Source organism: Corvus moneduloides, chromosome 9 (assembly GCF_009650955.1).
Source record: "Corvus moneduloides isolate bCorMon1 chromosome 9, bCorMon1.pri, whole genome shotgun sequence".
In the NCBI taxonomy this organism is placed as follows: Eukaryota; Metazoa; Chordata; class Aves; order Passeriformes; family Corvidae; genus Corvus; species Corvus moneduloides.
This window is the reverse complement of record NC_045484.1, coordinates 30,816,614-30,839,278: the sequence shown is the minus strand read 5'-3', so window position 1 is coordinate 30,839,278 and position 22,665 is coordinate 30,816,614. Positions and strand designations below refer to the sequence as shown.

The following is a 22,665-nucleotide window of genomic DNA, read 5'->3' as shown; positions in this document are numbered from 1 at the left end:
CATTGGAGAGGTCCTTGCCACACCAGAGCTGCCATCAGGCCACCTCAGCTCCATTGTGCAGAGGGGGGCCAAGTGCTTGCCTGGTGCCATGGGCAGGGAAGTGGCCTCCAGCACTCCAATGGCACTGGGAAGCAAGGAGACAGGGAATGGCAAACAGGGAATGACAAAAATGACACAAAACAAGCGAAGTAGAGGGCAGGAAATGGTGGAGTGACACAGGAAAGCAGCAGAAATCCAGCCCTGCTGCTCCTTCTCCCTGCACAGGAGTTTGAGGTACAAACTCCATAGAAACCCCCTGTGCTTCCCAAGGAGCCACAGTTTGGGATCAAAGGCTTTGAACAAGCAGGGACATTTTTTGTATATAAGTTGCAAGAAGATTTTGATTAATAAAAAATAGGGAGGAGCCTGGATTGAGCCTGACCCACAGGGTGTGTACCTACACTATAGGCACATCAAGAACAGCAGCTTTCTTTACAATTCCAAAGAATCCCAAATGAACACATTCCTTCACTAAATATTTTAATCACTATCATCCCTTTCGAGCTGCTTATTTTTCCTCCTCTTTATCCTGCCTTTTCAGGCTCCATGAAGCCATCCAGACAACACACACGGAGCAGGGAACGCGCTCGGCAGGTCTGACGTTTCAAACGAGCCTGCCCAGAGCAGCTCTGCATTCATTTCATCCCCACTCCACATCTTCCCTCCCCAAAATAGCTGCTGCACCTTTGCTCCTCAAGGAGAAATCCACCATTCCAAGCACTGAAAACCATGGCAATGGATGTTGGGTTTCATTTATTTTTGGAGGCTGAGCTTCTATTCTTGGAAATGTAGGAAAAAGCAGCATTTCAAAGTCTGAGGTTGCAATTACCAGAACATATTTTTTTTAAAATGTATTTCTAGACTTTCAGCCAACCACTTGCTGAATAAATACATAAATATGAAGGGGGAGGCAAAATTCTATTTATGTGACATCACAGTGAATCGATACATTAAAATTCACGAGACTGCATTTCTTACCAAATAGAAATAAACAACTTGTTTAATAGAAATAGAAATGACCAGTTATCTCCTATCATGGCTATGGCTAGGGTTATTTTAATTTTGGCTTTGCATCCAGTAGTTTTAATGGAAATACAGCGTCATCAGTATGTCAGTATTTAAAATTTCAGAAACCAAACGCAACTTTTGGAATAAAATTCCGTGTTCCCAGTGGTGAGCTCAGCACAGCAGGGGTTCCTCTGCCAAGAACAGCTGGATCATCAGCAAACTGAATTTAACAACTTCAAGACCGACAAGCACATCCATCAAAGCAGCTGCTGAAATGATCTAAGGATTGTAAAATATAACAGCAGCAGAATTCAAAAGGAAGAGTCAGAATATGATAATTCATAATTACAGTTTCATTTCGGTCAAAAATAAAAAACTAAAAGTAAGACTTCTTGTTTTCCCCAATTGCACTAATAAGCAGTAATTCACAAGAGAAGGTTGGCTACTTAAGTGCCATTAGGTTTGTATTTGCAACCTCCACCTTGGTGAAGCTCATCTAAAGCTAAAAAATTCTGACAAGTTTGCAGTTTCCACGCTCTTCCTGCAATAGATGTGAATATTAACTTTCTTCCATTTTTTTAATCACAACCTCCTTCAAGGAAGACTCAAGAGGCTGTGTACCCAGGAATAACATTTTCTAATTTTAATCAAACAGATCAAAGACTGAAATTTACAGTTTAAAAACAGCTGCCTGACCACAGCTGCATAATGTGATAGACAAGCATCCTCAGTGCTTATTCCTGCCTTCCTGCCTGCACCAGAAAGTGCAGTTTTCCCTGCAAACTCCACCAAGCCAGACCAAGGGAATAAATCCCACATCACACCTGGCAGTCCTGGAGAGCCACTGGCAAAAGGAATGAAAGACAACTACAAAATTCGTATTCCAGACAATTCATTGGGAAAACAGTGTGCCCAAGGAAGTCAAACTACCTACAGCTGTCGCTTATTTAAACTAAATATCCTTTCATTGTTAAAACTGCTAAGTGTATTAAAAACCCTTCTATTTTTATACTTCAATGCCTTCCATACCACACAAAAATCCTGTCCCCAGAATGCTGGTTTGGCCCCTCTGGAATACACTTGTCCATGAGGGCTCCACCAGACTGCTGCCAGCGTGAAACTGAACCTGCAGCTCATGCAGCAGCTTCAGCCTCCAGTAACAAAACAGGAACTGCAATTCAGGATCCACAGAATGGAAGTGGCTTTTCCTCCTCATTTCACACTCCTTGCAACGATGGGAGATTCTGCCTCCCTCTTATCCTCCAAATAGTGTTTAGCAAAAGTCAGAAATCCCACATGATTCCAATATTGGAGAAAAGAGGAAAAACAATCTGCTAATTTTTCAATTGACCATGAACAAGGCAAGAAAAATATCCTGGATGTGACCTCCTTCTGTACCAATTTTCCATCAGCAGCTGCCCCTGTGCTGGTTTGCAATGGACAGGCAGCCACTGCAAGCAGATACTTCAGGAAAACTTACTTTTGCTCCCCCAAAATGCACAATTCCATAGCCACACCATGGAGTCCATTGTAAGGTACTCCCAAAAAGCTCTCCTGGCCCCCAGCACATCCAACAGCTCAGCAGCTCCTGCAGCCCAAAAAGCCTCACAGCACTCGTTTTTCTCTTCCCAGCAGAAGTCAAACGCAACCAGTCTGTGCTGAGGACTGGAGCTCCCTCCTGTTCCCAGGGTTTGGGAAGCACCAGGAGCTGAGCCATCCCACGCTGGAGCAATCCCACCTGACACACAGCACCAGGAACGGCCCCGGGCAGGAGCAGCTCTGCTGTCACCCCACAGCTCTCCTGCAGCTGCAGCACTGCTTGACCAGCTCCCAGTTTCCCATCTGTGTCACATGGAGGGGGAAGGACAAGGAATAATCACTGGCAGGGCGGATCTCACAGCTGATCCCTGTGCTCACACGGCTTCTGGGAAAGGACTGGGGGAAAAGTGCTCTGATTTGGATAAATCCCAGACTTCGTGCTAACTCACCATCCATTCCAGTGTCAAATGCTGCTCTGACACTCCTGCTTCACACAGTTTGGGGTTCCTTTCTTTTCCAACAAATAAAAGGCAAAGAGCTCTCCTGGCTCTCCGTGTGGTCTTCCCAAGGTCTGGGAAGCCTTTTCCAACCACGGCTCAGAGCCTGCTCCAGGCAAACAGGCTCCCACTACAGCTACTTTTGGGAGTCTGTCCCCTCTCCCCCAGCCCATCACCACAAACACCTCCTCAGATTTTGTTTGATTTAACTTCTGAAGTGAAAGTATGGCCCAAGAGGAAATGTTTCTACTTCTTCCTTTGCTGAAAGGGACAGAAGCAGGGACTGAGCAGGGCCAGGGAGGTCATGGGAGCACCTCAGCCCTTTGGTGTGGTACCATCACATCATCTCTGTCAAGCTGAACTTATCACCACATGCAATTTGGTGTGAAATCCCCAAAAATCAGCACAAAAATAACCCTACCAGGGCAAACACACAAGATATTCCACTTAAGGTGTTCCAGCTCCTAGAAACTTTTATGGCAACTTCCAGATGTGTCTATTTTAAATCTTTTTTCTTCCCCCCCAGCCTCATTCCCACCTGTGACAATCCTAGGTATAGCCAGAAATTCCTACAGCATGGCAGGGATACGTGCAAAAGAAGGTCAAAACTGGACAGGGAGCACTGGCCAGAGAGTTCTGCAGACATGCTGGAAGGAAAATTACGTTGTTTTATTCAAAAGGTGAAGGGGGTTCAAATCACACAGTCCAAGTTGTGCAAATCCATGAGCTCAGAGGCCAGCAGCACTGCTTTTATCAGCTGCTCCTGGCTGGGAAGCTGCTAAAGGGAGATGTAATAGTTTGCTTTTACTAATTATTGTAAGTGTGCAAATATACTTTTGGAAAAATCACTTGGGAGACACTCCAGAGTCCTTCGAGGCAGTTGATAAAGCAATACTATTAACACTTTTCCTGAGATTGGAAATGAGTGTTCCTGATTTGTGGCATCAGGATTATTTCAAAAGTCAACTCAGATTTTCACTGCTAAACCAGACACATAATTTCATCCAGATTTCTGCACAGGGAAGAACACACAGAGCACAGGATTCAAGCAATAACTTGGCTTATATTTTATATCAGAAAAGGCAATTCTCCACAACAGGCATTGCATAAGCACTAATGTTTTTATACTCTGTTTTCCATGGAAAAGAGAACACAAGGATATCCTTTCAGATTTCATTAACACTGCATGTTATTGAACAACAATAAGCTACAGGAAAGTGATGATTGAGGAATGCTGGCTCTATATTTTTACACTTTATTCTGCATTAAACCACCAATACAAGAGCTATTAATCAAAACCTCATCTGACATACAAAACAAAGGGTGATACATCAGATAAGTTACTTAAACTTCAATTATTAAGTTATATTGTTCATGTACAGAAAAAAATTTTTAAAGAAAAAAATTTCATCTTTTCCTATTCAACTGCATCAAAATAAATCATTCCTGGGCCATTACCCAACCTTTAGTGAAATTCCCTGATCCATGAAGCATTGCCATTTCCAGGCTTCACAGGGAGCCAGGCTCAGGTAGCCCCGAATCCCAGTTCCATCTATGGAGTGCCCTGACAACAGAAATAACAAAATTTGGGGTACTTCCTTAGAGCTGGGCACTTCCACACAGGAGGGCACTGAACTGACAAGGCTCCAAGCATTTCTCAGCCAATTTTTTCCCAATAATTGACAAACAAACAAACAAAAAAACCTGTTTGTACTTAATGCTCCCTTTTAATATACAACTATAAAAGAATAACTGGGAAACACACACAAAAAAACTTAGTCTTTTTTTCCAATTCAAACACAGCTTACCTCTCTGAAAGAAAAGAATTTCTCGATGTTTTCTGACAACAAAAATTAGGGTTTTTTTCTCCCCAGTGCCTGGCCAGGCTACAGCAGCAGAGCAGTCTCTCAGGCACCAACCACTCCAAGAAAAAGTGGGGTAACACGGCTGCATTTCCTCGTGTGCCTTCCTTCTGTTATCAGCCCTGCCACAGCTGAGACTCCCAATCACCTCCCAGGATATCTGAATTCCTGCTGTCCCACGCCGGGACAGCTCATTATCTGCCAGCCCACCTTGCTGCTCCACACTCCCAACTTTTATCTGGCCGGGCCAGCTGCATTCCCGGTGTTTGAAGTGGAATGTCAGCCTTTGCTCGTGCCACATCACTAAGGACGGCCCGAGCCTTTGAAGAGACAACTCAAAGCCTAATTAAAAATTCAGATTCGGTCTCCCCCACGCAGCCATTCCTGCTGCCCTTCCACCAGGACCTCTCGCTGGCTGTTTGAAATGTTTCACGTCGGGGGGAAAAAAAGGAATATGTGTGGAAAAGGATGAAAAACTTGGGCTGTCAGAGAGCCTCGAGTGAAGCTGCTGTAGCTGGATGCAAACTAAGACATAATCATGTAAAACAGATGAGGTTTTGCTCCACTGGTTTCTACTCTGTAATTATTACCACAGCACACACTACTGCCAAGTAATATTAAAATAACCCAAAAAGGTATAATCAAACACTTAACAGCCTTCCCTACTTATGGTTTTTTTTTTATTTCAGCTTCACAAGCTAAAAATAATAGGAGAAAAAAAAAAGGAAACAGTTTTTTGTGCTGTCATTTGGCTGAGGGTGCACAAGGTCCAGGTTTCAGAGCTGGAGGATGTGGTGTTTTACACCACTTGCTATGCAAGTACCTCACAGTCATCACAGATTTATTCATAAAGATACAGCAAAAGAAGTGGAGAAATGCGTGAAACTTCTGATTTCAGAGATGGAGAATCACAGTTCTGGAATTTCAATTGGTCTGCAGGACAGCTCAAAATGAGATTTATCTCTTCTAAGTAGTAAATCCATTAGCCAGCAGACAACCCCATTGGAAAAAATAAATACTGCATTCTGTCAGTGCTCATTTTCAAAAGGATTAAATAAACAGACAGTTCTAGTGACTCCAACTCTTTGCCATCACCCAGAAATCCTCAAAGAATGTGGATTTTTCAGCCCATATAAGCCCCTGGACATCTCCCCGTTTCTGTGTCGTGCTTGTCTGAGCACAATCTGTTCTTCTAGAAAAACATATGGCCAGACAAGCTATTAGGAAGATAAATAAATAATATGCTTGCCAATCAACCAGCAGAAGCCTGTACTAAGCTGTTATTTTACACATCGCTGCATCACCTGATGTATCAAGATATTATAGCATGCACAGTATTAACATTAAAAACGAACAGGAAAAAAATGACCAGCAAACTGGCTTTTTTTCCAGGTTCAACATGCATGGTTTTGATTCCAGCCCCCAAGATCAGTAACAGACAATGAGAAAGGGCTGTGCTTCCTTCACGGAGTAAGAGTTAAGGATTAAGATGGCAGAGCTGCCTTCACAAATATTCAAGGCCCTCTGGGCCTACAACTTTTGTTACTGTCTGGCTGGAAACATCAACATGCATTTTGAGAGCTATAGATGCATTTAATGCTTTTCATCTTCAAAGCATTTCTTACTCCTTTCAACTCTGGCTGCAAGTAGTATATCCCTGTTTTGGAGATGGAAACATTACCTTGCCCCACACTACCAAAAAATATCCCTCACCTCACCCAGAGCAGATTTAGAGAGTTAAACCTCGCCAAAACCAAACCAAACACTCACAAAAGTTCTGATTTATTCTTTTCCTGCCTTCACCTCCCAACTAAAGAATTTCAGTTGTTTCAACCAACAACCTACCCTGTAATTTCAGCCAGGTCAGAGAAGCCAGGATCAGATGAGCCAGGTAACAGGGATGGTGAAACTCCACCCAACACATCAGGTCATGCCACAACCACCAATTCAGTTACAATTTTAGTCTAAAAGGGCTCTTAACTTTGAATTAGTGCAGAGTGTCAGCTCTGCCCAGGAGAATATATTACAGGACTGTCACACAAGTAGTCATTGACCGAGCTGCAGCCCTTGGCAAGCGATGCCATGGGATATTTAGGATGCAGTTCGCTGAGGAATGACAAGGAATGCAGCAGGGCTCGCAGAGCTGGGATCGCACACTGCCTCCCAAGGCTGTAGCCTGCTGCCCAAAGGTGGTCCCTGGAATGACAGGGATGCTGGCAACATGTGCTCTGGCTATGGAAAAAAATGAGGGAGCAGTTCCAGGCGACTGGTACAGCACAACCCAGAATCCAGCGGCTTCTCCAGCACCCTCCGTCCCGCAGGAGGGAGAGGGAAGATAAGAGATTGTGGTGAGGCTGTTTCTGGTTGATTTGGGAAATCCCTCTGGGCAGAACCATAAACAGATCGCCTCTTCTGCTGAGGGCAAAAATCCATGTAAGGATGTATATGTACACACCACTCATACCCCAATATGTGAAAGGGAATACACAGGATATTATAACATAGCAACATCATTAACCAGGGGTTTGGCAGAACTGTAACACAGAGGGGGAACAATAATTAATCAGAGCAACAGAGAAAAATCAGACAACTGATGAACTTTCTGTATTTAACCGCTCCTGGAGAAACAGCACACAGGCAGACACCCAGGAACACACACACACTGCAGAGCCCAGCACGTGTTCTCACTAAGAGAATCCTTGGTATGGTACAAATACGTATATTCTAATTGGAAATTTAAATAAGAATTTATGAAGCTGCTGTTCAACACATTCAGCAAATGATGCAACTCACGAGTTGTCACCTACACTACATGATCCTCAGCAGCTCTAGGCAGTACCATTCAAGGAATAAATTTATAAATGAAACCAGAGCACTTGTATGGGCGAGGAAACAAAGCACTGCCCAAAGGTAAGTCAGACACTGCCCTCGTGCAAGTCTCTGTAAATAGACAGCAGTGGTGTGAGTGCCAAAATCAATTGTCAGACTGGTGCTGCCACCAGACACCTCTCTCATCCTCAGTCTGCCTGTAGCTTCAGCCTCTATTCCAGAGGTACCTCACTCTTCTCAACAATGCAAAAATAATGGGATTTCATGAGAAACAGTCCTCACTGCTGTTGGACCAGCACCATGAAGTGCAGGTAGAAGGAGAAGGTGTCACAGGAAGGACACGCCGCATAGAGGAGACAGAGCTCGTTTAGAGCACTGCCAGTGCTCCCGCAGAGATCTGATTTATTTCCTATCTCACAGCTTCCACGTTCATTACTCCCTGCCCCTTCTCACAGGCATTTAAGGCTCACACATTCCATGGCTCTCCTCTTACCTCTTCCACTTGCTCCTCTGGTGGCTGCTCTTCAGACTCCACCTCATCCTGCCTTCCTGCACTTCTGGAGGCTCCGTCTACACTTTCCTCTTTTCCCAGACTCAAAACACACCCAACCAACCTCTCACCTTCACTCTACTGAAGCATTTCCACCTGCTCCTGCACTCATTGGATGCTTCCTCCCCACCTCCAGCTCAGACCTACCCTTCCTGCAAAGCCCTCTGGTGACACCACCTCCTGCCTATTGCCAGGATGCGCAGATGTGGGAGCCACAGCTGGCACGGACCAGAGCATGGGGAGAGCACGCAAGGGAAGCATTAAATCCTGCCACTTCCTCCTCTCTCGTTTATGAAGCAAAATAAAACCGCAGCTCGCTAATGGCTGGATATCAACCCTTCCTGGTGCTACCACAGCTTCCCCTCACTAGTCCTGATTTGGGGCCGGCCTCCATGTCACCCTCTAAACCAAGGACAACACCCTTGGGATTTGTATCCAGTTAATGCTAAGTGTTCTCACTCTCCTTTCAAAATCCCACACCTCTTTTCTGCCAACACAACCTGTTTGCACCAGCCCAAGCATCCCCACTGTGCTGGCAGCCCTCACGTGGCACCAGGTGCCCACCACCACTCACCAACAGCCCTGAACAAGCAGGAAAAAAGGGAATTCTGTGCCAGCTACACCCAGCCCCGCCTGAGCAGGCTTTGGAAATTTCAGCCCTAAAATCAAGTGAGAAGCACGGGCTGCAGTGACACATGTCATAACATTTTTTGTTCTACTGTAGGAGGTCAGCAGAGAAGCTTCTAAAATCAGGGGAGGTTTGTTCCCACCGGTTTTTAATCTTAAACAGCTGTAATAATGTTCCAAGGGGGAGCAAAGGACAGGCTGGGCATTAGCGTGATGGGAGTTGAGACAGCCAAAATATGAAGCATATAAAAATAGAGCTCAGTATGAAAAGGGTTTCAGTTTAACTACCAGTTTCACCACATTAAATTACTTCAGGGCCTTAAATATCCAACTAATAGTAAACAGAGTTTTAACATTATTTGCATCCCCGTGCACTGGCATCCGGATTGTTCCCGAGCTTGGATCATCAGTACAATTCTCGGAAAGAAAAGCTGGCTCATCCTATAGTTAACTTCTGTAACAATGTATATTTTTATGAGCCCCTTTTTTTAAATACAATACACGTTGAGGTGATCGCATTACAATTTTTTTTAACGCCAGAAACGGATTTAGCAATGCAATTATACTGACTTCATTTGCATTAACAGAGACTCCACCAAAGCAAAGGATTATGCTTATATCTTTTGAGGGGAAATACATACATGCGTATGCACGGCAGAAGGAAAAAAAAAGTGACTTCCTTGAATTCAGTACATCAATAATGTACCTTGTTAAGTGAAGTCATTTAAATCCGCGTCTTCTTAGCATCAAGGACAAGAGACAGCTCAGTGTTTGCCCGGACAAAACAAGCCCTAGGAGGCCGCCCAGCACAATGATGGTCCAGAGGTGAGAGAATGCAGCCAGTTTAGAGAAGATAAAAAGCCATTTGGGTAGAGACCCCCGCTGATCCTATGAAAGTGTCTCCTTTTCAATTTGGGAGGCTTTTAAAACTGCATTTGCTACTGACCATACCTTGCCCTGAAAGCCGCCTGGGATCCGATTTCACTTTTTCCCCCCCGGAGAGGGTCGGCAGCCGCCCGGCTGTACCGCAGGTACCAGCGCTGCCTGCAAGTCCCACCAGCCCCTCGCAGAACACCCCGCAAACAACACAGAACTCCCGGCAGTGAGAATAACCTTCCTCCGAGCCCCGCCGTGAACCCAGCATCTGAATAAACTCCTCCGGCCGCACTCTGGGGCCGGGAAGCATCACTTCCCCCGAACGCAGCGCTCTCGGGCTGCCCGGGCGGGACCGGCTCAGCCCCGAGTCCCCAGCCCGGAGCTACCCCGGGGCACGGCAGGCTCAGCTCCGAGCCCGGGCTCGGACCCCTCCGCAGCTCCGGGAGGCGGCTTTGGCTGCTTCTATTGTGTAAATTACAAATAAACCAAGAAACTGCCCGCGCCCCGCCGCTACGGCCCCGCTCCCCTTCAGGCGGGGGAAGCGGGGCAGGGGAGAACGGGGGCCGAGGGAAGCCGGGGCCGGGGGAAGCCGGGGCTGAGAGAGCGGGGCCGGGGGAAGCCGGGGCTGAGCGAGCGGGGCCGGGGGAAGCCGGGGCTGAGCGAGCGGGGCCGGGGGAAGCCGGGGCTGAGCGAGCGGGGCCGGGGGAAGCCGGGGCTGAGCGGAGCCGGGGCTGAGGGAGCGGGGCCGGGGGAAGCCGGGGCTGAGGGAGCGGGGCCGGGGGAAGCCGGGGCTGAGCGGAGCCGGGGCCGGGGGAAGCCGGGGCTGAGCGGAGCCGGGGCTGAGGGAGCGGGGCCGGGGGGAGCCGGGGCTGAGGGAGCGGGGCCGGGGGAAGCCGGGGCTGAGCGGAGCCGGGGCCGGGGGAAGCCGGGGCTGAGCGGAGCCGGGGCTGAGGGAGCGGGGCCGGGGGAAGCCGGGGCTGAGGGAGCGGGGCCGGGGCTGAGGGGAGCCGGGCAGCCCACGCAGAGGGGAGGGAAAGTTTGAGAAGAAGAAAAGAACCAAGGGAGGGAGGGAGGGGGGAAGAAAGAAAGAAAGGAATGGAGAGAGAAAGGGCAAGGCAGGAATCGAGAAGAGCGTGTGGAAGAGGGAGGGAAGGAAGGAAAGAAGGAAGGAGGGAAAACCAGGCGAGGCGCGGGCCGGGCCGGGCCGTACCTGCATGGTGACGACCCTCAGCTCCTCGGTGGCGAGTTTCCTCATCTGGCTGGCCAGGACTTGCGCCTCGTCCAGGATGGAGAACTCCGCCTCGGCGGCGCCCAGCGCGCACAGCAGCGCCAGGCACAGGAGGCCGAGCGGCCCCCGGCCCCCCCGGGCAGGGGCAGCGGCGGCGCGGGGCTGCAGCCGCCCGCCGCCCCGCGCCATGCTGGGGGAGCGCCGCGGGCACCGCCTGCCCCGCTCAGCGCCGCGGGCCGCCCGCCATGCAGGGGACGGCGGCGGGCGCTGCCCCGCGCCCGGCTCCGCGCTCACGGCGCTCCGCGGGCCCCGCGCTCCGCGGCCCCGGCGCTGGCGGCGAGCGGCGGCGGCGGAGAGACGCAAACTGCGGCGCGGAGGAGGAGCGGGAGCGGCGGGGCCGAGCGGAGGCGCCGCGGGCAGGGGGAGGCGTCTGGGGCCGCCGCGCTGCGGGCGGGGGCCGGGCCGGGCCCCCCGCGCCAGCCCCGCCCCGGAGGCCGCCGTGCCCCCGGAGCGGGCGGGGGGAGCGGGGACACGGAGCGGGGGACACGGACTGGGGAGGGTTGTATCGGCCGTGAGTGTGTTCCAAAAGCCAGCGCTCTGCCTCCTTTTATTTTTTTAAAATCTTTTTTAAACTCTTTTAAAACTTTTTTTTTTCCCCGTTTATTTTATTTATTTTATCAGTGTTCAACGTCTCCTTTCGCAACCCCGAGCACGAAGCCATCCGTCCCCGGCACCGCCCAGCACGGCCTCGTGTCGAGCCTTGGGGAAATGTTTGTCGTGCAACTGACATGGGCAATAAACAAGTAAATGAATGAAAGGAACGGCGGCAAAGCCGAACCCACCCCATGGCACACACAGCTGCACTCCCTGAAAGAGCGGCACGGATAAGACAGCATGCCAAGATACCTGGAGAAACATCCCCTTTGGGGCAGGAAGTCAAAGAATCACAGAATGGGTTGGATTGAAGGACCTTAAAATTCATCCTGTTCCATCCCTGCCATGGGCAGGGACATCTTCCACTATCCCAGGTCGCTCCAAGCCCTGTCCAACCTGGTCTTGGACACTGCCAGGGATCCAGGGGCAGCCCCAGCTGCTCTGGGCACCCTGTGCCAGGGCCTGCCCACCCTCCCAGGGAACAATTCCTTCCTAATTTCTAATCTAAACCTAATCTTCAGTTTAAAGACATTCCCCCTTGTCCTAACACTATGCCCTTGTAAAAAGCTGTGTTGATGCCATGTGGACAAGCACACCACAAGCCCTGCATCCAGTGACACACAGCAGCATACTGAAATCCCAGAATCACAGAAGCAGTAAGTTGGAAAAGACCTCCAAGATCATCAAATCCAACTATGAACCCAGCACTACTAAGCCATGTCCCCCAGGTGCCACCTCCACACACCTTCTGAACAGTTCCAATGGTGATTCCTTAGCTGGCCTTATCTTCTTCACCCCTTCCCTCCTGACTATTAGGAGCAGAAGCTACAACCTCGGGCTGTATTAGGAAAACTCATACAAGGAATAAATTTTGGGAGTGAAAGCCGAATTTCTGTTGTGCAGCACCTGGAAGTGCTGCCCAGCAACCAGCAATCAAGAAGCCCAAGAAGCCAAACACCAGGCACATAGAAAACACCCTCTAGATTTACTCTTCATTAATTAACACTTTATAAATGTGCTGGTGTAGATAATGTTTAAATAAATCTGGCCTGTAAAGACACAATGGCTCCAATGAGCCACATCCACAGTTAAATTTTTAAGAGTCCTACCAGAGTCACTTGTGTCCTGTAGCAGTAAATTCCAGGAGTTAACAATTCATCCAAGCATTAATGCAATGTGTTATTTACTACCAAGCTTTAATACAACATATTATTTACTATAATCATATCCTATTTCCTTGAAATGTGGTTTCTCTCTGCTTTAATGGTTGATTTTTTGACTTCTCCCAGGTGCTGGTGCCCACAGCAATTCCCCATCCCACTTTGTCAAGGATGGCATGTGGGAACTCCTGCCTTCTGATCAACGAATCAATCTGATTACACAGAAGCATCTTATTGTTTAAAACACCCCTGTGCTCACACATCTCACAACTTTGACATAATACCTTACTTATGCCCTTTGCTTACTTATACATTCTACCTACTTATACATTTCACTTGCTTATCTTATACTACTTATAGAGATACACATCACTCTACTTACACATTTTCTTACTTGCTTATACTTTTTACAACTTCTACATAACACAGTACTTATGCATTTTACTTACTTACACATTCTACCTACTCTTACAGACTACTCTACTTACACATTTTACAACTTTTACATAATACAGTACATATACATTTTGCAGCTGCTGTGCATGAGAGCTCACATTGCTGGATTGGTTTCTCTATTTCATCCATGAGCTCCATACACACTTTTCTGAAAATATGATTGGTTCTAACCCAGTGCAGCACAGTCCTTTTTTATCTATTCCCTGCTGTCTTGGTATTTAGTTTTTCAGCTTCTCCTTTCCCAATTCTTTTCCAATTTAGCACAGCTTACCTTTCAGTCCTTGATGAATTCCTGAGGGCTCTAACAGGTGGGGCTCCTGATCCAGGCAAGCAGCATCGAGATGGTGACAGCAACAAAACCCATCCTGAAATCAGCAGCCAAGTTAGTCCAGGAAATCCAAACAACAAGAGAGCAAAGGACAGGGAGCAGAAATAAACCTGTCCCACCTCTCCCCTCGAACCTTCAGACTGGAGCTGAAACCCCTCTTGGGGCTGATGTGCTGCAGCTGAAGGTGGAAAGGCCAGGTGAAGCCAGTGAGGGTAATTCCAGCCTGGTCCCACTCTGAGGGCTCTGGTAAAAATAACTAAAAATGGTTTGGCTGGGGCACACTATCAAGGTTCAAATACTTTACAACAATGGCTGCTGGGTCAGACCTGAAATTCTCCTCCTGCAGGACAGAGCTATGGCCCTGCAGCACCTGCTGGCATCTCTGAGGGACATCAGCAAAACTCTGTCTCATTGGATTTTAATAAATGAAATGTAATTCTTCCTATGAAAAGCTGCATCAGCTTATCCTTGGCTTTTGTTCATTTAGGTGATTTATGACTCTAATATAATTTTTATTTATATATATGTATTTTTACTCAGTATTCCTGAGAATACTGGCGTACCCAAAGCAATCCAAACCCAAAGGATGCCTCTCAAAGCTGCCCTAATTGCTACCTTGTATTTCCATTGCTGAAGCAGCATTTGCTGCCTGAAAGTCAAGGATTTTTCTTTCCATCATGCTGAAGCTTCTGGACATCTGTTGGAATATTTCCCTGGGCCCAAATGAGAGGCAAAACCCAGCCAAATTCACTCTTAGCAGTGGTCATTTTCAGATTACATTTTATGTTATTTTATTTGATTCACCAGCGCAGGACAGACAGGTTTTAAATTATCGTGAGAAGCCAAATGGTTTTTCAATACCTTGGCTAAACTGCAATTTTTAAAAATTTTATTTTATTTCTAATGATTGCTGCATGTTTGAAAACTTCATATCTAAACTTTGTTACACAATTAATTATCAAATCAAGGTCACAGCTGGAGCTCAGTCAGTCACCAGTTGCATTCGGAGCTCCAAGGATTTCCAAGTCATCCCATTCCTGCACCCCATCACAAGGTTAACACTACCAATAGACTTCTTTTTTAATAAACTAACCCCAGGAAATGAATGAGGCAATTGTCCTTCTGCTTCCAAAGCCCCGGGATGCTGCTGGTGGCGAGGGAACCGACTGAACAGGTTTCACATTTTCGTGTACAACCAAAACTCAGTGACTACACAGCCCTGGAGGCAAACCCGGGCTCCTCCTGGAGTTCCCATGTGCTTCCTGCCTCCTCTCTGCCTCCCTGGAGGAGCAATCCAGCCTCCAGCACGGCAGCAGGGAGCAGCCCTCCCCTCCAGCCTGCACGGAGGAGCTGCTCCGGGATGTGGGAATCAGACCTGACGTGGAATTCCAAGCCAGGGATCCACCAGTGGGGCGTTGCTAAATCAGTTGTGCTCATGCTCGGTGTCACATGACAAAATGTTGAGGGAAAGAGAGGAAAAATCTCCCTCCAAAATGCCATGGGGGAAGAGATAAAGAAAAGACCCCAAAATTCAGACTCTGTGGTCTTTGGATGTGAGTTAAAGCTGCCAATTCAGACAACCTGATGTTTGTCACTTCTCAAACCAGGGCTGGTCTTTCAGGGCTGTGGATTAAATCTGTCTCCTCATTTCATAGAACTATGGAATTGTTAAGGTTGGAAAGGCCTTAACCCTAAGATCATCAAATCCAACCATCAACCAACACCACCTCCATGTTCACCATTAAACCATGTCCTCCAGTGCCACATCCACACATTTTTTGGACAATTCCAGGGATGCTGACTCCACCACTGCCCTGAACAAGCCTCATCCATGAAGAAATTTTCCCTGCTATCTAATCTAACCTCCCCTGGTGCAACTTGAGGCCATTCCTTCTCATCCTGTTATTTTGCTTTGGAATAAGCCCTGGAGAAGAGGAGGATCGCCCTTGCTTGGCTTGTGGCATCCCAAAATTGGAGTGTGTGCATGCTGCAGGCTGGAGGGGGAAAGGACCCGCAGGATGAAGAGCTGAAGGCTCTGCTCTGCTAAAAGCATCAATAATGCAGCCAGTCCAATTTGCAAAATCGAGGCCACGCTTGGAAAACATCCTTTTTCTGTTAGAAAACATGGAAAGAGAGCTGGAGTGTCAGTGCTGGAGGATGGGAAGAGGAGGAACATATGTCAGATATAAATCCCAGCCCCATGGTGGGAGTAAACTCGCTCTGACAGCAGCACAGGCAGATGCCGACCGGGTCAGTCGGGAAACAGAACAAGTGGGATGGCTCTGGAATAGCTGCAGCGCGCCGTGGCCCCGGAGAAAAGCACTATTCCTGTAGGGCATGACTCAGTGTGGCTTATTAATGGTGTATCCCCCCTGTAGGGATCAGGATGTTACTGACAGATCTTCTCCAGTTGGTCTGCAGATAAATATTTCACTTCTAGTCTGAAAACTGGGATGTGACTGTAAGTATGGATCCACGTGGATGCAGAGGTCTCTTGTCTCCCCAGGCTGCTGCGCTTCCTTCACTCCCTGGCACATCCCTGCACTCTCCCAGCAAGTTGGGAGCACCACACATTTCCAATGGTCTGGCCATTGGAAAATCCCCTTAAAAGTGGCACTTCTTTTATGACACTGATCCTCAGGCCTGCAAGCCATACAATAAACACTCCAGAAGGCTATAAGGTAGTTATAAGATAGTTTGGAATAATAAAATAGTTTGGAAGCCTCATAGTTCCAGCCCAATCCTCCTCCCTAACTGGTCATGTGCAAACTGCACATCCAGAAACCCTCGTAGGGATAGAGCAACTCCCAGGCCCTCACCAAGAAAGGAACTGAGGAACTCTTTGTGGCTCTCATCTCTAACCTCAAAGCAAAGACTAACTTTAATCCTTTGGTATAAATCCAGAATAAAAATAGAGAAAATGAACGTTTGCATGAGGCTCCTACTTCTTGCTTTGCTGCAATTCCTGCTCTGTATCATCTCCCAGTTCATGTGCTTGATTTTATTTTCTCATCTGACCCCTTTTCAATTTGCCTTAATTTGATTGTGGTCATCAGCACACAGGCCAAGTCTGAGGGCTTCACTTCCCCATGTTGATTTCCATGTTTAGTTTCCCATCCCTCTCATTATGCCTCTGAATATTTCCTCTGGAAGTTACAGTTTTGTGTTAGTTTTGGCTGCAATTCTTGCTTTCCCAATAAGTTTGATCTTTGCTCACTCCTGAGAGCTACAAGTTGCACGCTGGATTGAACCAAGGATAGCAACTCTCATTCTTGGATTTAGGGTGGAATTTTTTGAGTAGCAATTGATTAATGCATCTGGGAACTGCTCCTCTAAACCTTGTTTTCTTCTGTGCAGATGACAAACCGTGTTATACATCAGAAATAACAGTTCCTTGAACACATTTCATTAATTCCTGATTGGGAGAGCATCTGTATAACCTTGGTTTTAGGTCTGCACTCTCACAAGCACCCATTTTCACAAGTATCAGTGCGAGGACCTTTAAGACTCGAAACTCCAAGTTTTATCTCCTAGAGCAACATCTGCCCACTTAATCAGTCATTCCCCTGCAGATTACAGCCAGCAATGAAAATGGAAAAAATGCCTTGGTCTCCTCCCTCTGCAGTGAGTTTGCCTGTGAGAGCGTTCTTTCCACAGCACCATCATCACCAGATAATATATTTAATGAAAGCCATCACGTGTGTGGTGTGGGATTTCAAAGTGAGCATTGTGCCCAGCTGCACAACGACAGCCTGATGTCAGCACAGAATCACTGCTGTGGTCTCTCATTTTACGTTGAATTTTATCCTAAATATCCCAGGGATGATGGAAGGGAGAAAACAAACTTGGAGGCTTCAAACTCTCGGCATTGCAGGGCTGAAATGTTTAAGCAAGTGTTAAACACGGGGAGGGAGAGGCAGACGCATCCCTGCCATGAGGAAGAGGCAGGCAGAGGAAAGGGTGGGGTGGGTGCTGGAAGCTGATGGAAGGGCCTGAGGGTCTTGGTTTGCTGCTCCTGCAGATCCCAGAGGGAGAAAGTGGGAGACAAAGCCAGAAACTTTGGAGCCTACTGGTATTCCAGTCAGGAATTTACAGGTATTTTCTTATCTGTCAGTTATTTGGAGTCTGGGCACATCTCTTTCTCCTGGAAAAACACCAGTGTGGGAGCATGGTGTTAAAGCAGAGATTCATGATACAGGAAAAATAATCCTAGGATGGCACAATGATACAGTCATATCACAAACAGCATTTATCCCAGTGCAGGAAAGCTGTAGTCCAGCAGTTTGGGATGATTACAACCATAAAAGCAGATGGCATTTTTTAACCACTTGTCCTGCAGTCCTGGCAATTTCTAAGTCATGACCTTTAAATAATGCCATGATTACCTGAGAGAGAGCCTGTTTGGCTGTGAACAGTTTGCCTGGCACATGTCAGGGTGTTCATCCTGTTCTCACTATACACACCTGAGCTTCGGCTGTGCTTTCCCAGGCAGCAGGAAAGGGTGCTGGAGCCTCTTCCTGAAGCTGTGGTTCCACAGGCTCACCACCTCATCCTAGCTCTAGGCTGGGAACTGAAGTAAGGAACTTTCCTTACTTCAGCACATCTTCTTTGTCCATAAAATATCTGGGATAACCCCTTTTAGCAGCACAGCCCCCAGTTTAGTGGGAATTCTGTTAGAGCCTGGCAGTTCACCAGGAATGACCCAAAAAAAATTGTGAAGGAGAAGCAAACTCTGCTTGAAACAAGGCTGAGGGAATTCTTGGAATACCCCTGGTTCTGTCCTGAATCAAGGGCATATGAATTATTAAGCATTTTTTCATGGTTATGGGTGAAAGGACAGGTCAATGCTGTGAAACAAAGGATACAAATTTCTAATTCCCATTTCTTCATCTCTTCATTCCTCCATGGTTCTTCTCATTCAGAGTTATATTTTAGCTACTAATGGGTACTTATAAAAAGTACAGACCTAAAAACAGGTACTGGAAAGAGCAAACATGATCAGGAAGGTGCTGTCAGTGAGGTTATTGCTCAAATCAAAGCATTGGTTACTTGCACTTCTTTAATTTTAGGATAATTTGAAAAATGTTTCTAAAAATAGCATTATATACCTTCTTTAAAAAAAACCAACCCAAACTTGTTTTCCATTTCACTGTCATTTTGTACTCTGCACTGGACTGAGGGCACATTTCCCTCAGCAGCAGATGCTCAGGAACCACACATGAACCCTGATTATATATGAGCAATAGTTTTCTGGAGACTCATAATTTGGCTAAATTTGGATTTTCACAGGTGTTTCACAGGACACATTCTTGGCCAGTGTGGCAAAACTTAACCAATCTCAGCTTCTCTCTTTTCTCAACAGAACAGCTTTGTCTTTTTGTTTTCTATAACCTCCGTTGTAGAAATGGCTGAACCTTTCAGCACAAATATCTCGGAGCCTGAAGTGAAAAATAGCTCGGAGCTTTCCAGCACAAACAGGAGAAAAAGAAACACTACCCAGCCTGGAAAACCTGGATCTTATCGTTGGGAAATGGCAGGCAGCCTTGGGAACAGGCACTGCTACGGGCAAGATTTGTAATCATTCTGATACTCTAATCTCTTTATCTTCCTGCTGCATCTCTGCTTTTATCTTCACGTTGATGCCATGGAATTCCTGGCACCTTGTTTTTCCCTTTTGCTTCATGCTGGAAATTGGAATCACTTCATTTTTATTATTTGGATCAAGCTTGGTGTGCCTTCTGTGCTGTCCCGGGCTCAGGGCTTGGGATGAGGTGTGGTTTTCCTTTCCCTGGGCTGGGGGACCACGTCCTGCCAGAGGATTGAACACAAACAGAGCAGTGGGAACCTTCTGAGGACATGAGGGGACAGGAGTGTCACTTTGTCACTGCAAGACGGAGTGGATGGAGACATTTGTGGTGGCAGGGAGAACGTGAGAGCCACCCATCCCTCTCCTGGCTCCTAGGAAACTGTATCTATCCCAGCTGTCCCTGGCATGGGAATTCCTTGAGGTCCCTCATCTGAATGTCCCTCCGCTTGCTGAGCAGACACTTGAATCACGATACAGCAGCTATTAATATCCCTGGCACCCAGGGCCTGGCTCCTAGGGACAGGGAGTAGCTTCTGGACACCTCCTGATATGGATTGTGGAGCACTAGGGAAGCAGGCTGGCAGATCTTTGTCTCCTAGAGCTCCCTCTCTAATTAGGCAGAGGAGGCAGCGTTCCCTGGGAGCGCAGCGCTGTGCCCCCAGAGCCGTCCCCACGCACTTGGAATTCAAATCTCCCAGCTCCAGCATGCAAACAAAGCTTGGGAAGAGCTGTCAGCGAGCAGGGAGAGCGTGTGGTCTGACAGGTTCCACCAGCCTGGCTGGCTGAGGGATGAGGCTGGGCATGGAGGAGGTTGGTGAGGAGCATTCCAGCAGCCAGGGTTGGGTGTTCGGCACCACCTGGGTCTCTCTTTCTCCATCTTTTGCTGTCCTGGGAAGTCCTTTCTGAAGTTATGGCAGGTGGAGCTCCCCTCACCATGCTGGGGCATCACCATCTTCCCAGGAGACACCTCTGGCCACTGGGTGCATCCCCCCAGCAGCCACATTTCCAAACCTGGACACCCAGCTCTGCTTCCCTCCTCTGCATTTTCCATTCAACAGCATCACTTCAGACATAATCCCAAAAAACAAGGGCCAAAATCCAGGGCTCTCTCCTGCCTCAGGAATACCCTGCCCTGTGCCTGGCATCACACCCTCCCCATCCTCCTCCTCCTCCTCTGCCCCAGCACATCTGGAATTCCTTAGCCTTTAGCAGCCAGGCTGCAACAGGATCCACACCAGAGCCTTGAGAACACCTTGAGCTGGTTATGGCCTCTGAAATTAGGCAGCCAAGAAGAGGAATTTTCTTTTATTACCTTTTTAGGAGTACCTAATGTGCACCTAAGTAAATGCTTGAATGACACAATCTGCAGGTAGTTACCTTTTCAGCATATCCAGCTCGATGGTTTGGAATTTCACCTCTCATTAGGACCTGCAGAAGTAAAGAAAATGCATATTAGCAAAAAAAAAAAAAAGGACTGAATACCTCTATCTTGCAAAATCTGACTGTAAATGTAGGGTTTGCCTTATTCTGGGGGATGCTATCAGAGTGGATCGGTGACAGGCTCTAAACAAGTACCCAAATTTTTTTAAAAATTAATATATTCGTCTTTTTTGGTCATTATTTCTAAGACCACATTGCTCTTTTGTTTTGTGACAGCTTTTACTGCATTTTTGGTACCCCTTTCCTTTAAACCCCTCTAAAAACTATCCCCTATAATATCATCACTCTACTGTGACTATATGTGACACCTACTTTTCTTAGCTGAAATTATTCCTGCTAATTTTCAGTCCTGTGTTATCCCCCCTAAACTATCCTGTGGCCAGGACTGCAAACTCAATGGAATCAGGGCCACTTTTAAGCACAGTAATTAATTTTATTACCAGATCTGCTAATGGAAAGGTTGGAATGCACCTGAATCTGTGATTTTTGTCATGTTACAAGGTAAATAAGAGAGATTTTCCAGCTGGGTGGAAAATATGAGATAAGAACATGCTCACTTCAGACTTAACATTTTTTTAACTGATCAAATAAATGAATATCCCTGAACTGGAAAAAAAAACCAACCCAGCCATAGGAGAAAGTGGTTTTTACATCTGTATTCAAACTCTAATTGTATATTCGAAATTGCTTGGCCTGGCTGCTAATTAAGCAGCTCATTTACAGGCTGGTTAAATAACAGTCCCAACATGCCTCTCTGGGATGAATCCAGGGGATCCTGTCTCTTACCTGCTCCAGAAAGATTTCTCCAAAAAGCCAGCAAATGTCCCTGTCTGTCTGTCGGCGTTGGAGACAGACAGCACCTGCGGCCACGCTCCTCCAAAATCATTCCTGGTTCCTTGGGTGTTGTTTTAAGTGCTGCAGCTAATGACGGAGTAGAGAGAAGAGTAAACCCTGAGTATCTGATGAACAGTTTGTTACTCCACGCCTCCAGAGGTGGTTTTGGCTCGCTCTTTGCCCATTGCTATTTCTGCTTTGCTTTGGAGCAAGGGCCGACAGCAAACTCCAGTCCTGCTGCCGGGACAGGGCAGATCCTCAGCTGGAATTCTGCTCCGACCTCAAGTTAGGCACAGGCAGAAGTCATCAGAGGCTTGAAGCCTCAGTTATATTGTTAAAGAAAGAGTGGAAAGGAAAATATATAGGAATAAACTGAAATTGTGGACAATCTGCAAGGACTAAAATCTCAGACCAGAGACCATAAAACTTTGTAGTTTTAAAGAGATAAAGGTAGATTTTAAGTAGATAAAGAGATTAGAGCATCAGAATGATTACAAAACTGTTTGAGATTTGCTGAAGAAATCCTCTGGAAGGCTGAAATGGGTATTCTGGGTTTTAAACAGGAAGCCAAAAGGGCAAGAAATGAAATCTCCTCACCTCCATCACTTCTCTGGAGTCAGGGATGTAAAATTCTTCTTTCCTGGCGACCACAGGTGCTGGTGAGAATAACTTTTACAAACTGGGAGGAAAGAACGTTTCTGTCCTTGAAGCTCAGTGCTGCTCTCTTAAGCAACACAGAGCTGCAAATCAAGAGACTTCTTTTCTTTCCTAAATTAAGTCTCTGCTCCTTCTTTTCACTTGATTATTGACATCATAATCAGAACGCAATTTGGTAAATATTTCCAGATATTTCCGAGCAGCACAACACGTAGAGTCTAGACTTAATTAAAGAAACAAAGAGAGAAAAATCCCAGCCGGTTTTCTTTTTCCATCATCAGGATTACAATATTTATCAGTTTGGCTCTGCCTTCTGATCCTTATCACAGAGTTCTGCTCCTCCACCACCTAACAAACAGCTGGATGTGGTAAAGAAATAGAACTTTTTTTCCCCAGTTATTCATCATGGAGGTTGGAAAAAAACCCCTGATGAAAATGCAAAGGTCCTCCATGGCATTAAGGAGAAAACTGAACCTTTATAAGGAATCCTCAGT

The 22,665-nt window shown here is 47.0% G+C and overlaps 1 protein-coding gene and 1 long non-coding RNA gene across 6 annotated transcripts in view; both read right to left on the bottom strand.

Annotated features, from left to right (window-relative positions):
* The window catches only part of CACHD1 (cache domain containing 1), a 90,784-nt gene extending 79,525 nt beyond the window's left edge, over window positions 1–11,259 (bottom strand). For 3 of the 5 annotated variants that reach the window (XM_032117510.1, XM_032117511.1, XM_032117512.1), the window contains exon 1: window positions 11,038–11,213. In XM_032117510.1, coding sequence (XP_031973401.1) covers window positions 11,038–11,082 — 45 coding nt within the window. In that variant the 5' untranslated portion in view covers window positions 11,083–11,213. Of the gene's footprint in view, window positions 1–3,621; window positions 3,721–11,037 lie in introns of those variants that run through there. The other 2 variants (XM_032117513.1, XM_032117514.1) reach the window with 2 other exon arrangements.
* A 5,575-nt stretch (window positions 11,260–16,834) lies between these two features.
* Window positions 16,835–22,665, bottom strand: part of LOC116447853 — a 41,560-nt gene continuing 35,729 nt past the window's right edge. The window contains exons 3-4 of the long non-coding RNA XR_004241713.1: window positions 21,467–21,601; window positions 16,835–20,668 (exon numbers count right to left, since the gene is read on the bottom strand). This is a non-coding gene — a long non-coding RNA (uncharacterized LOC116447853). The remainder of the gene's footprint in view (window positions 20,669–21,466; window positions 21,602–22,665) is intronic.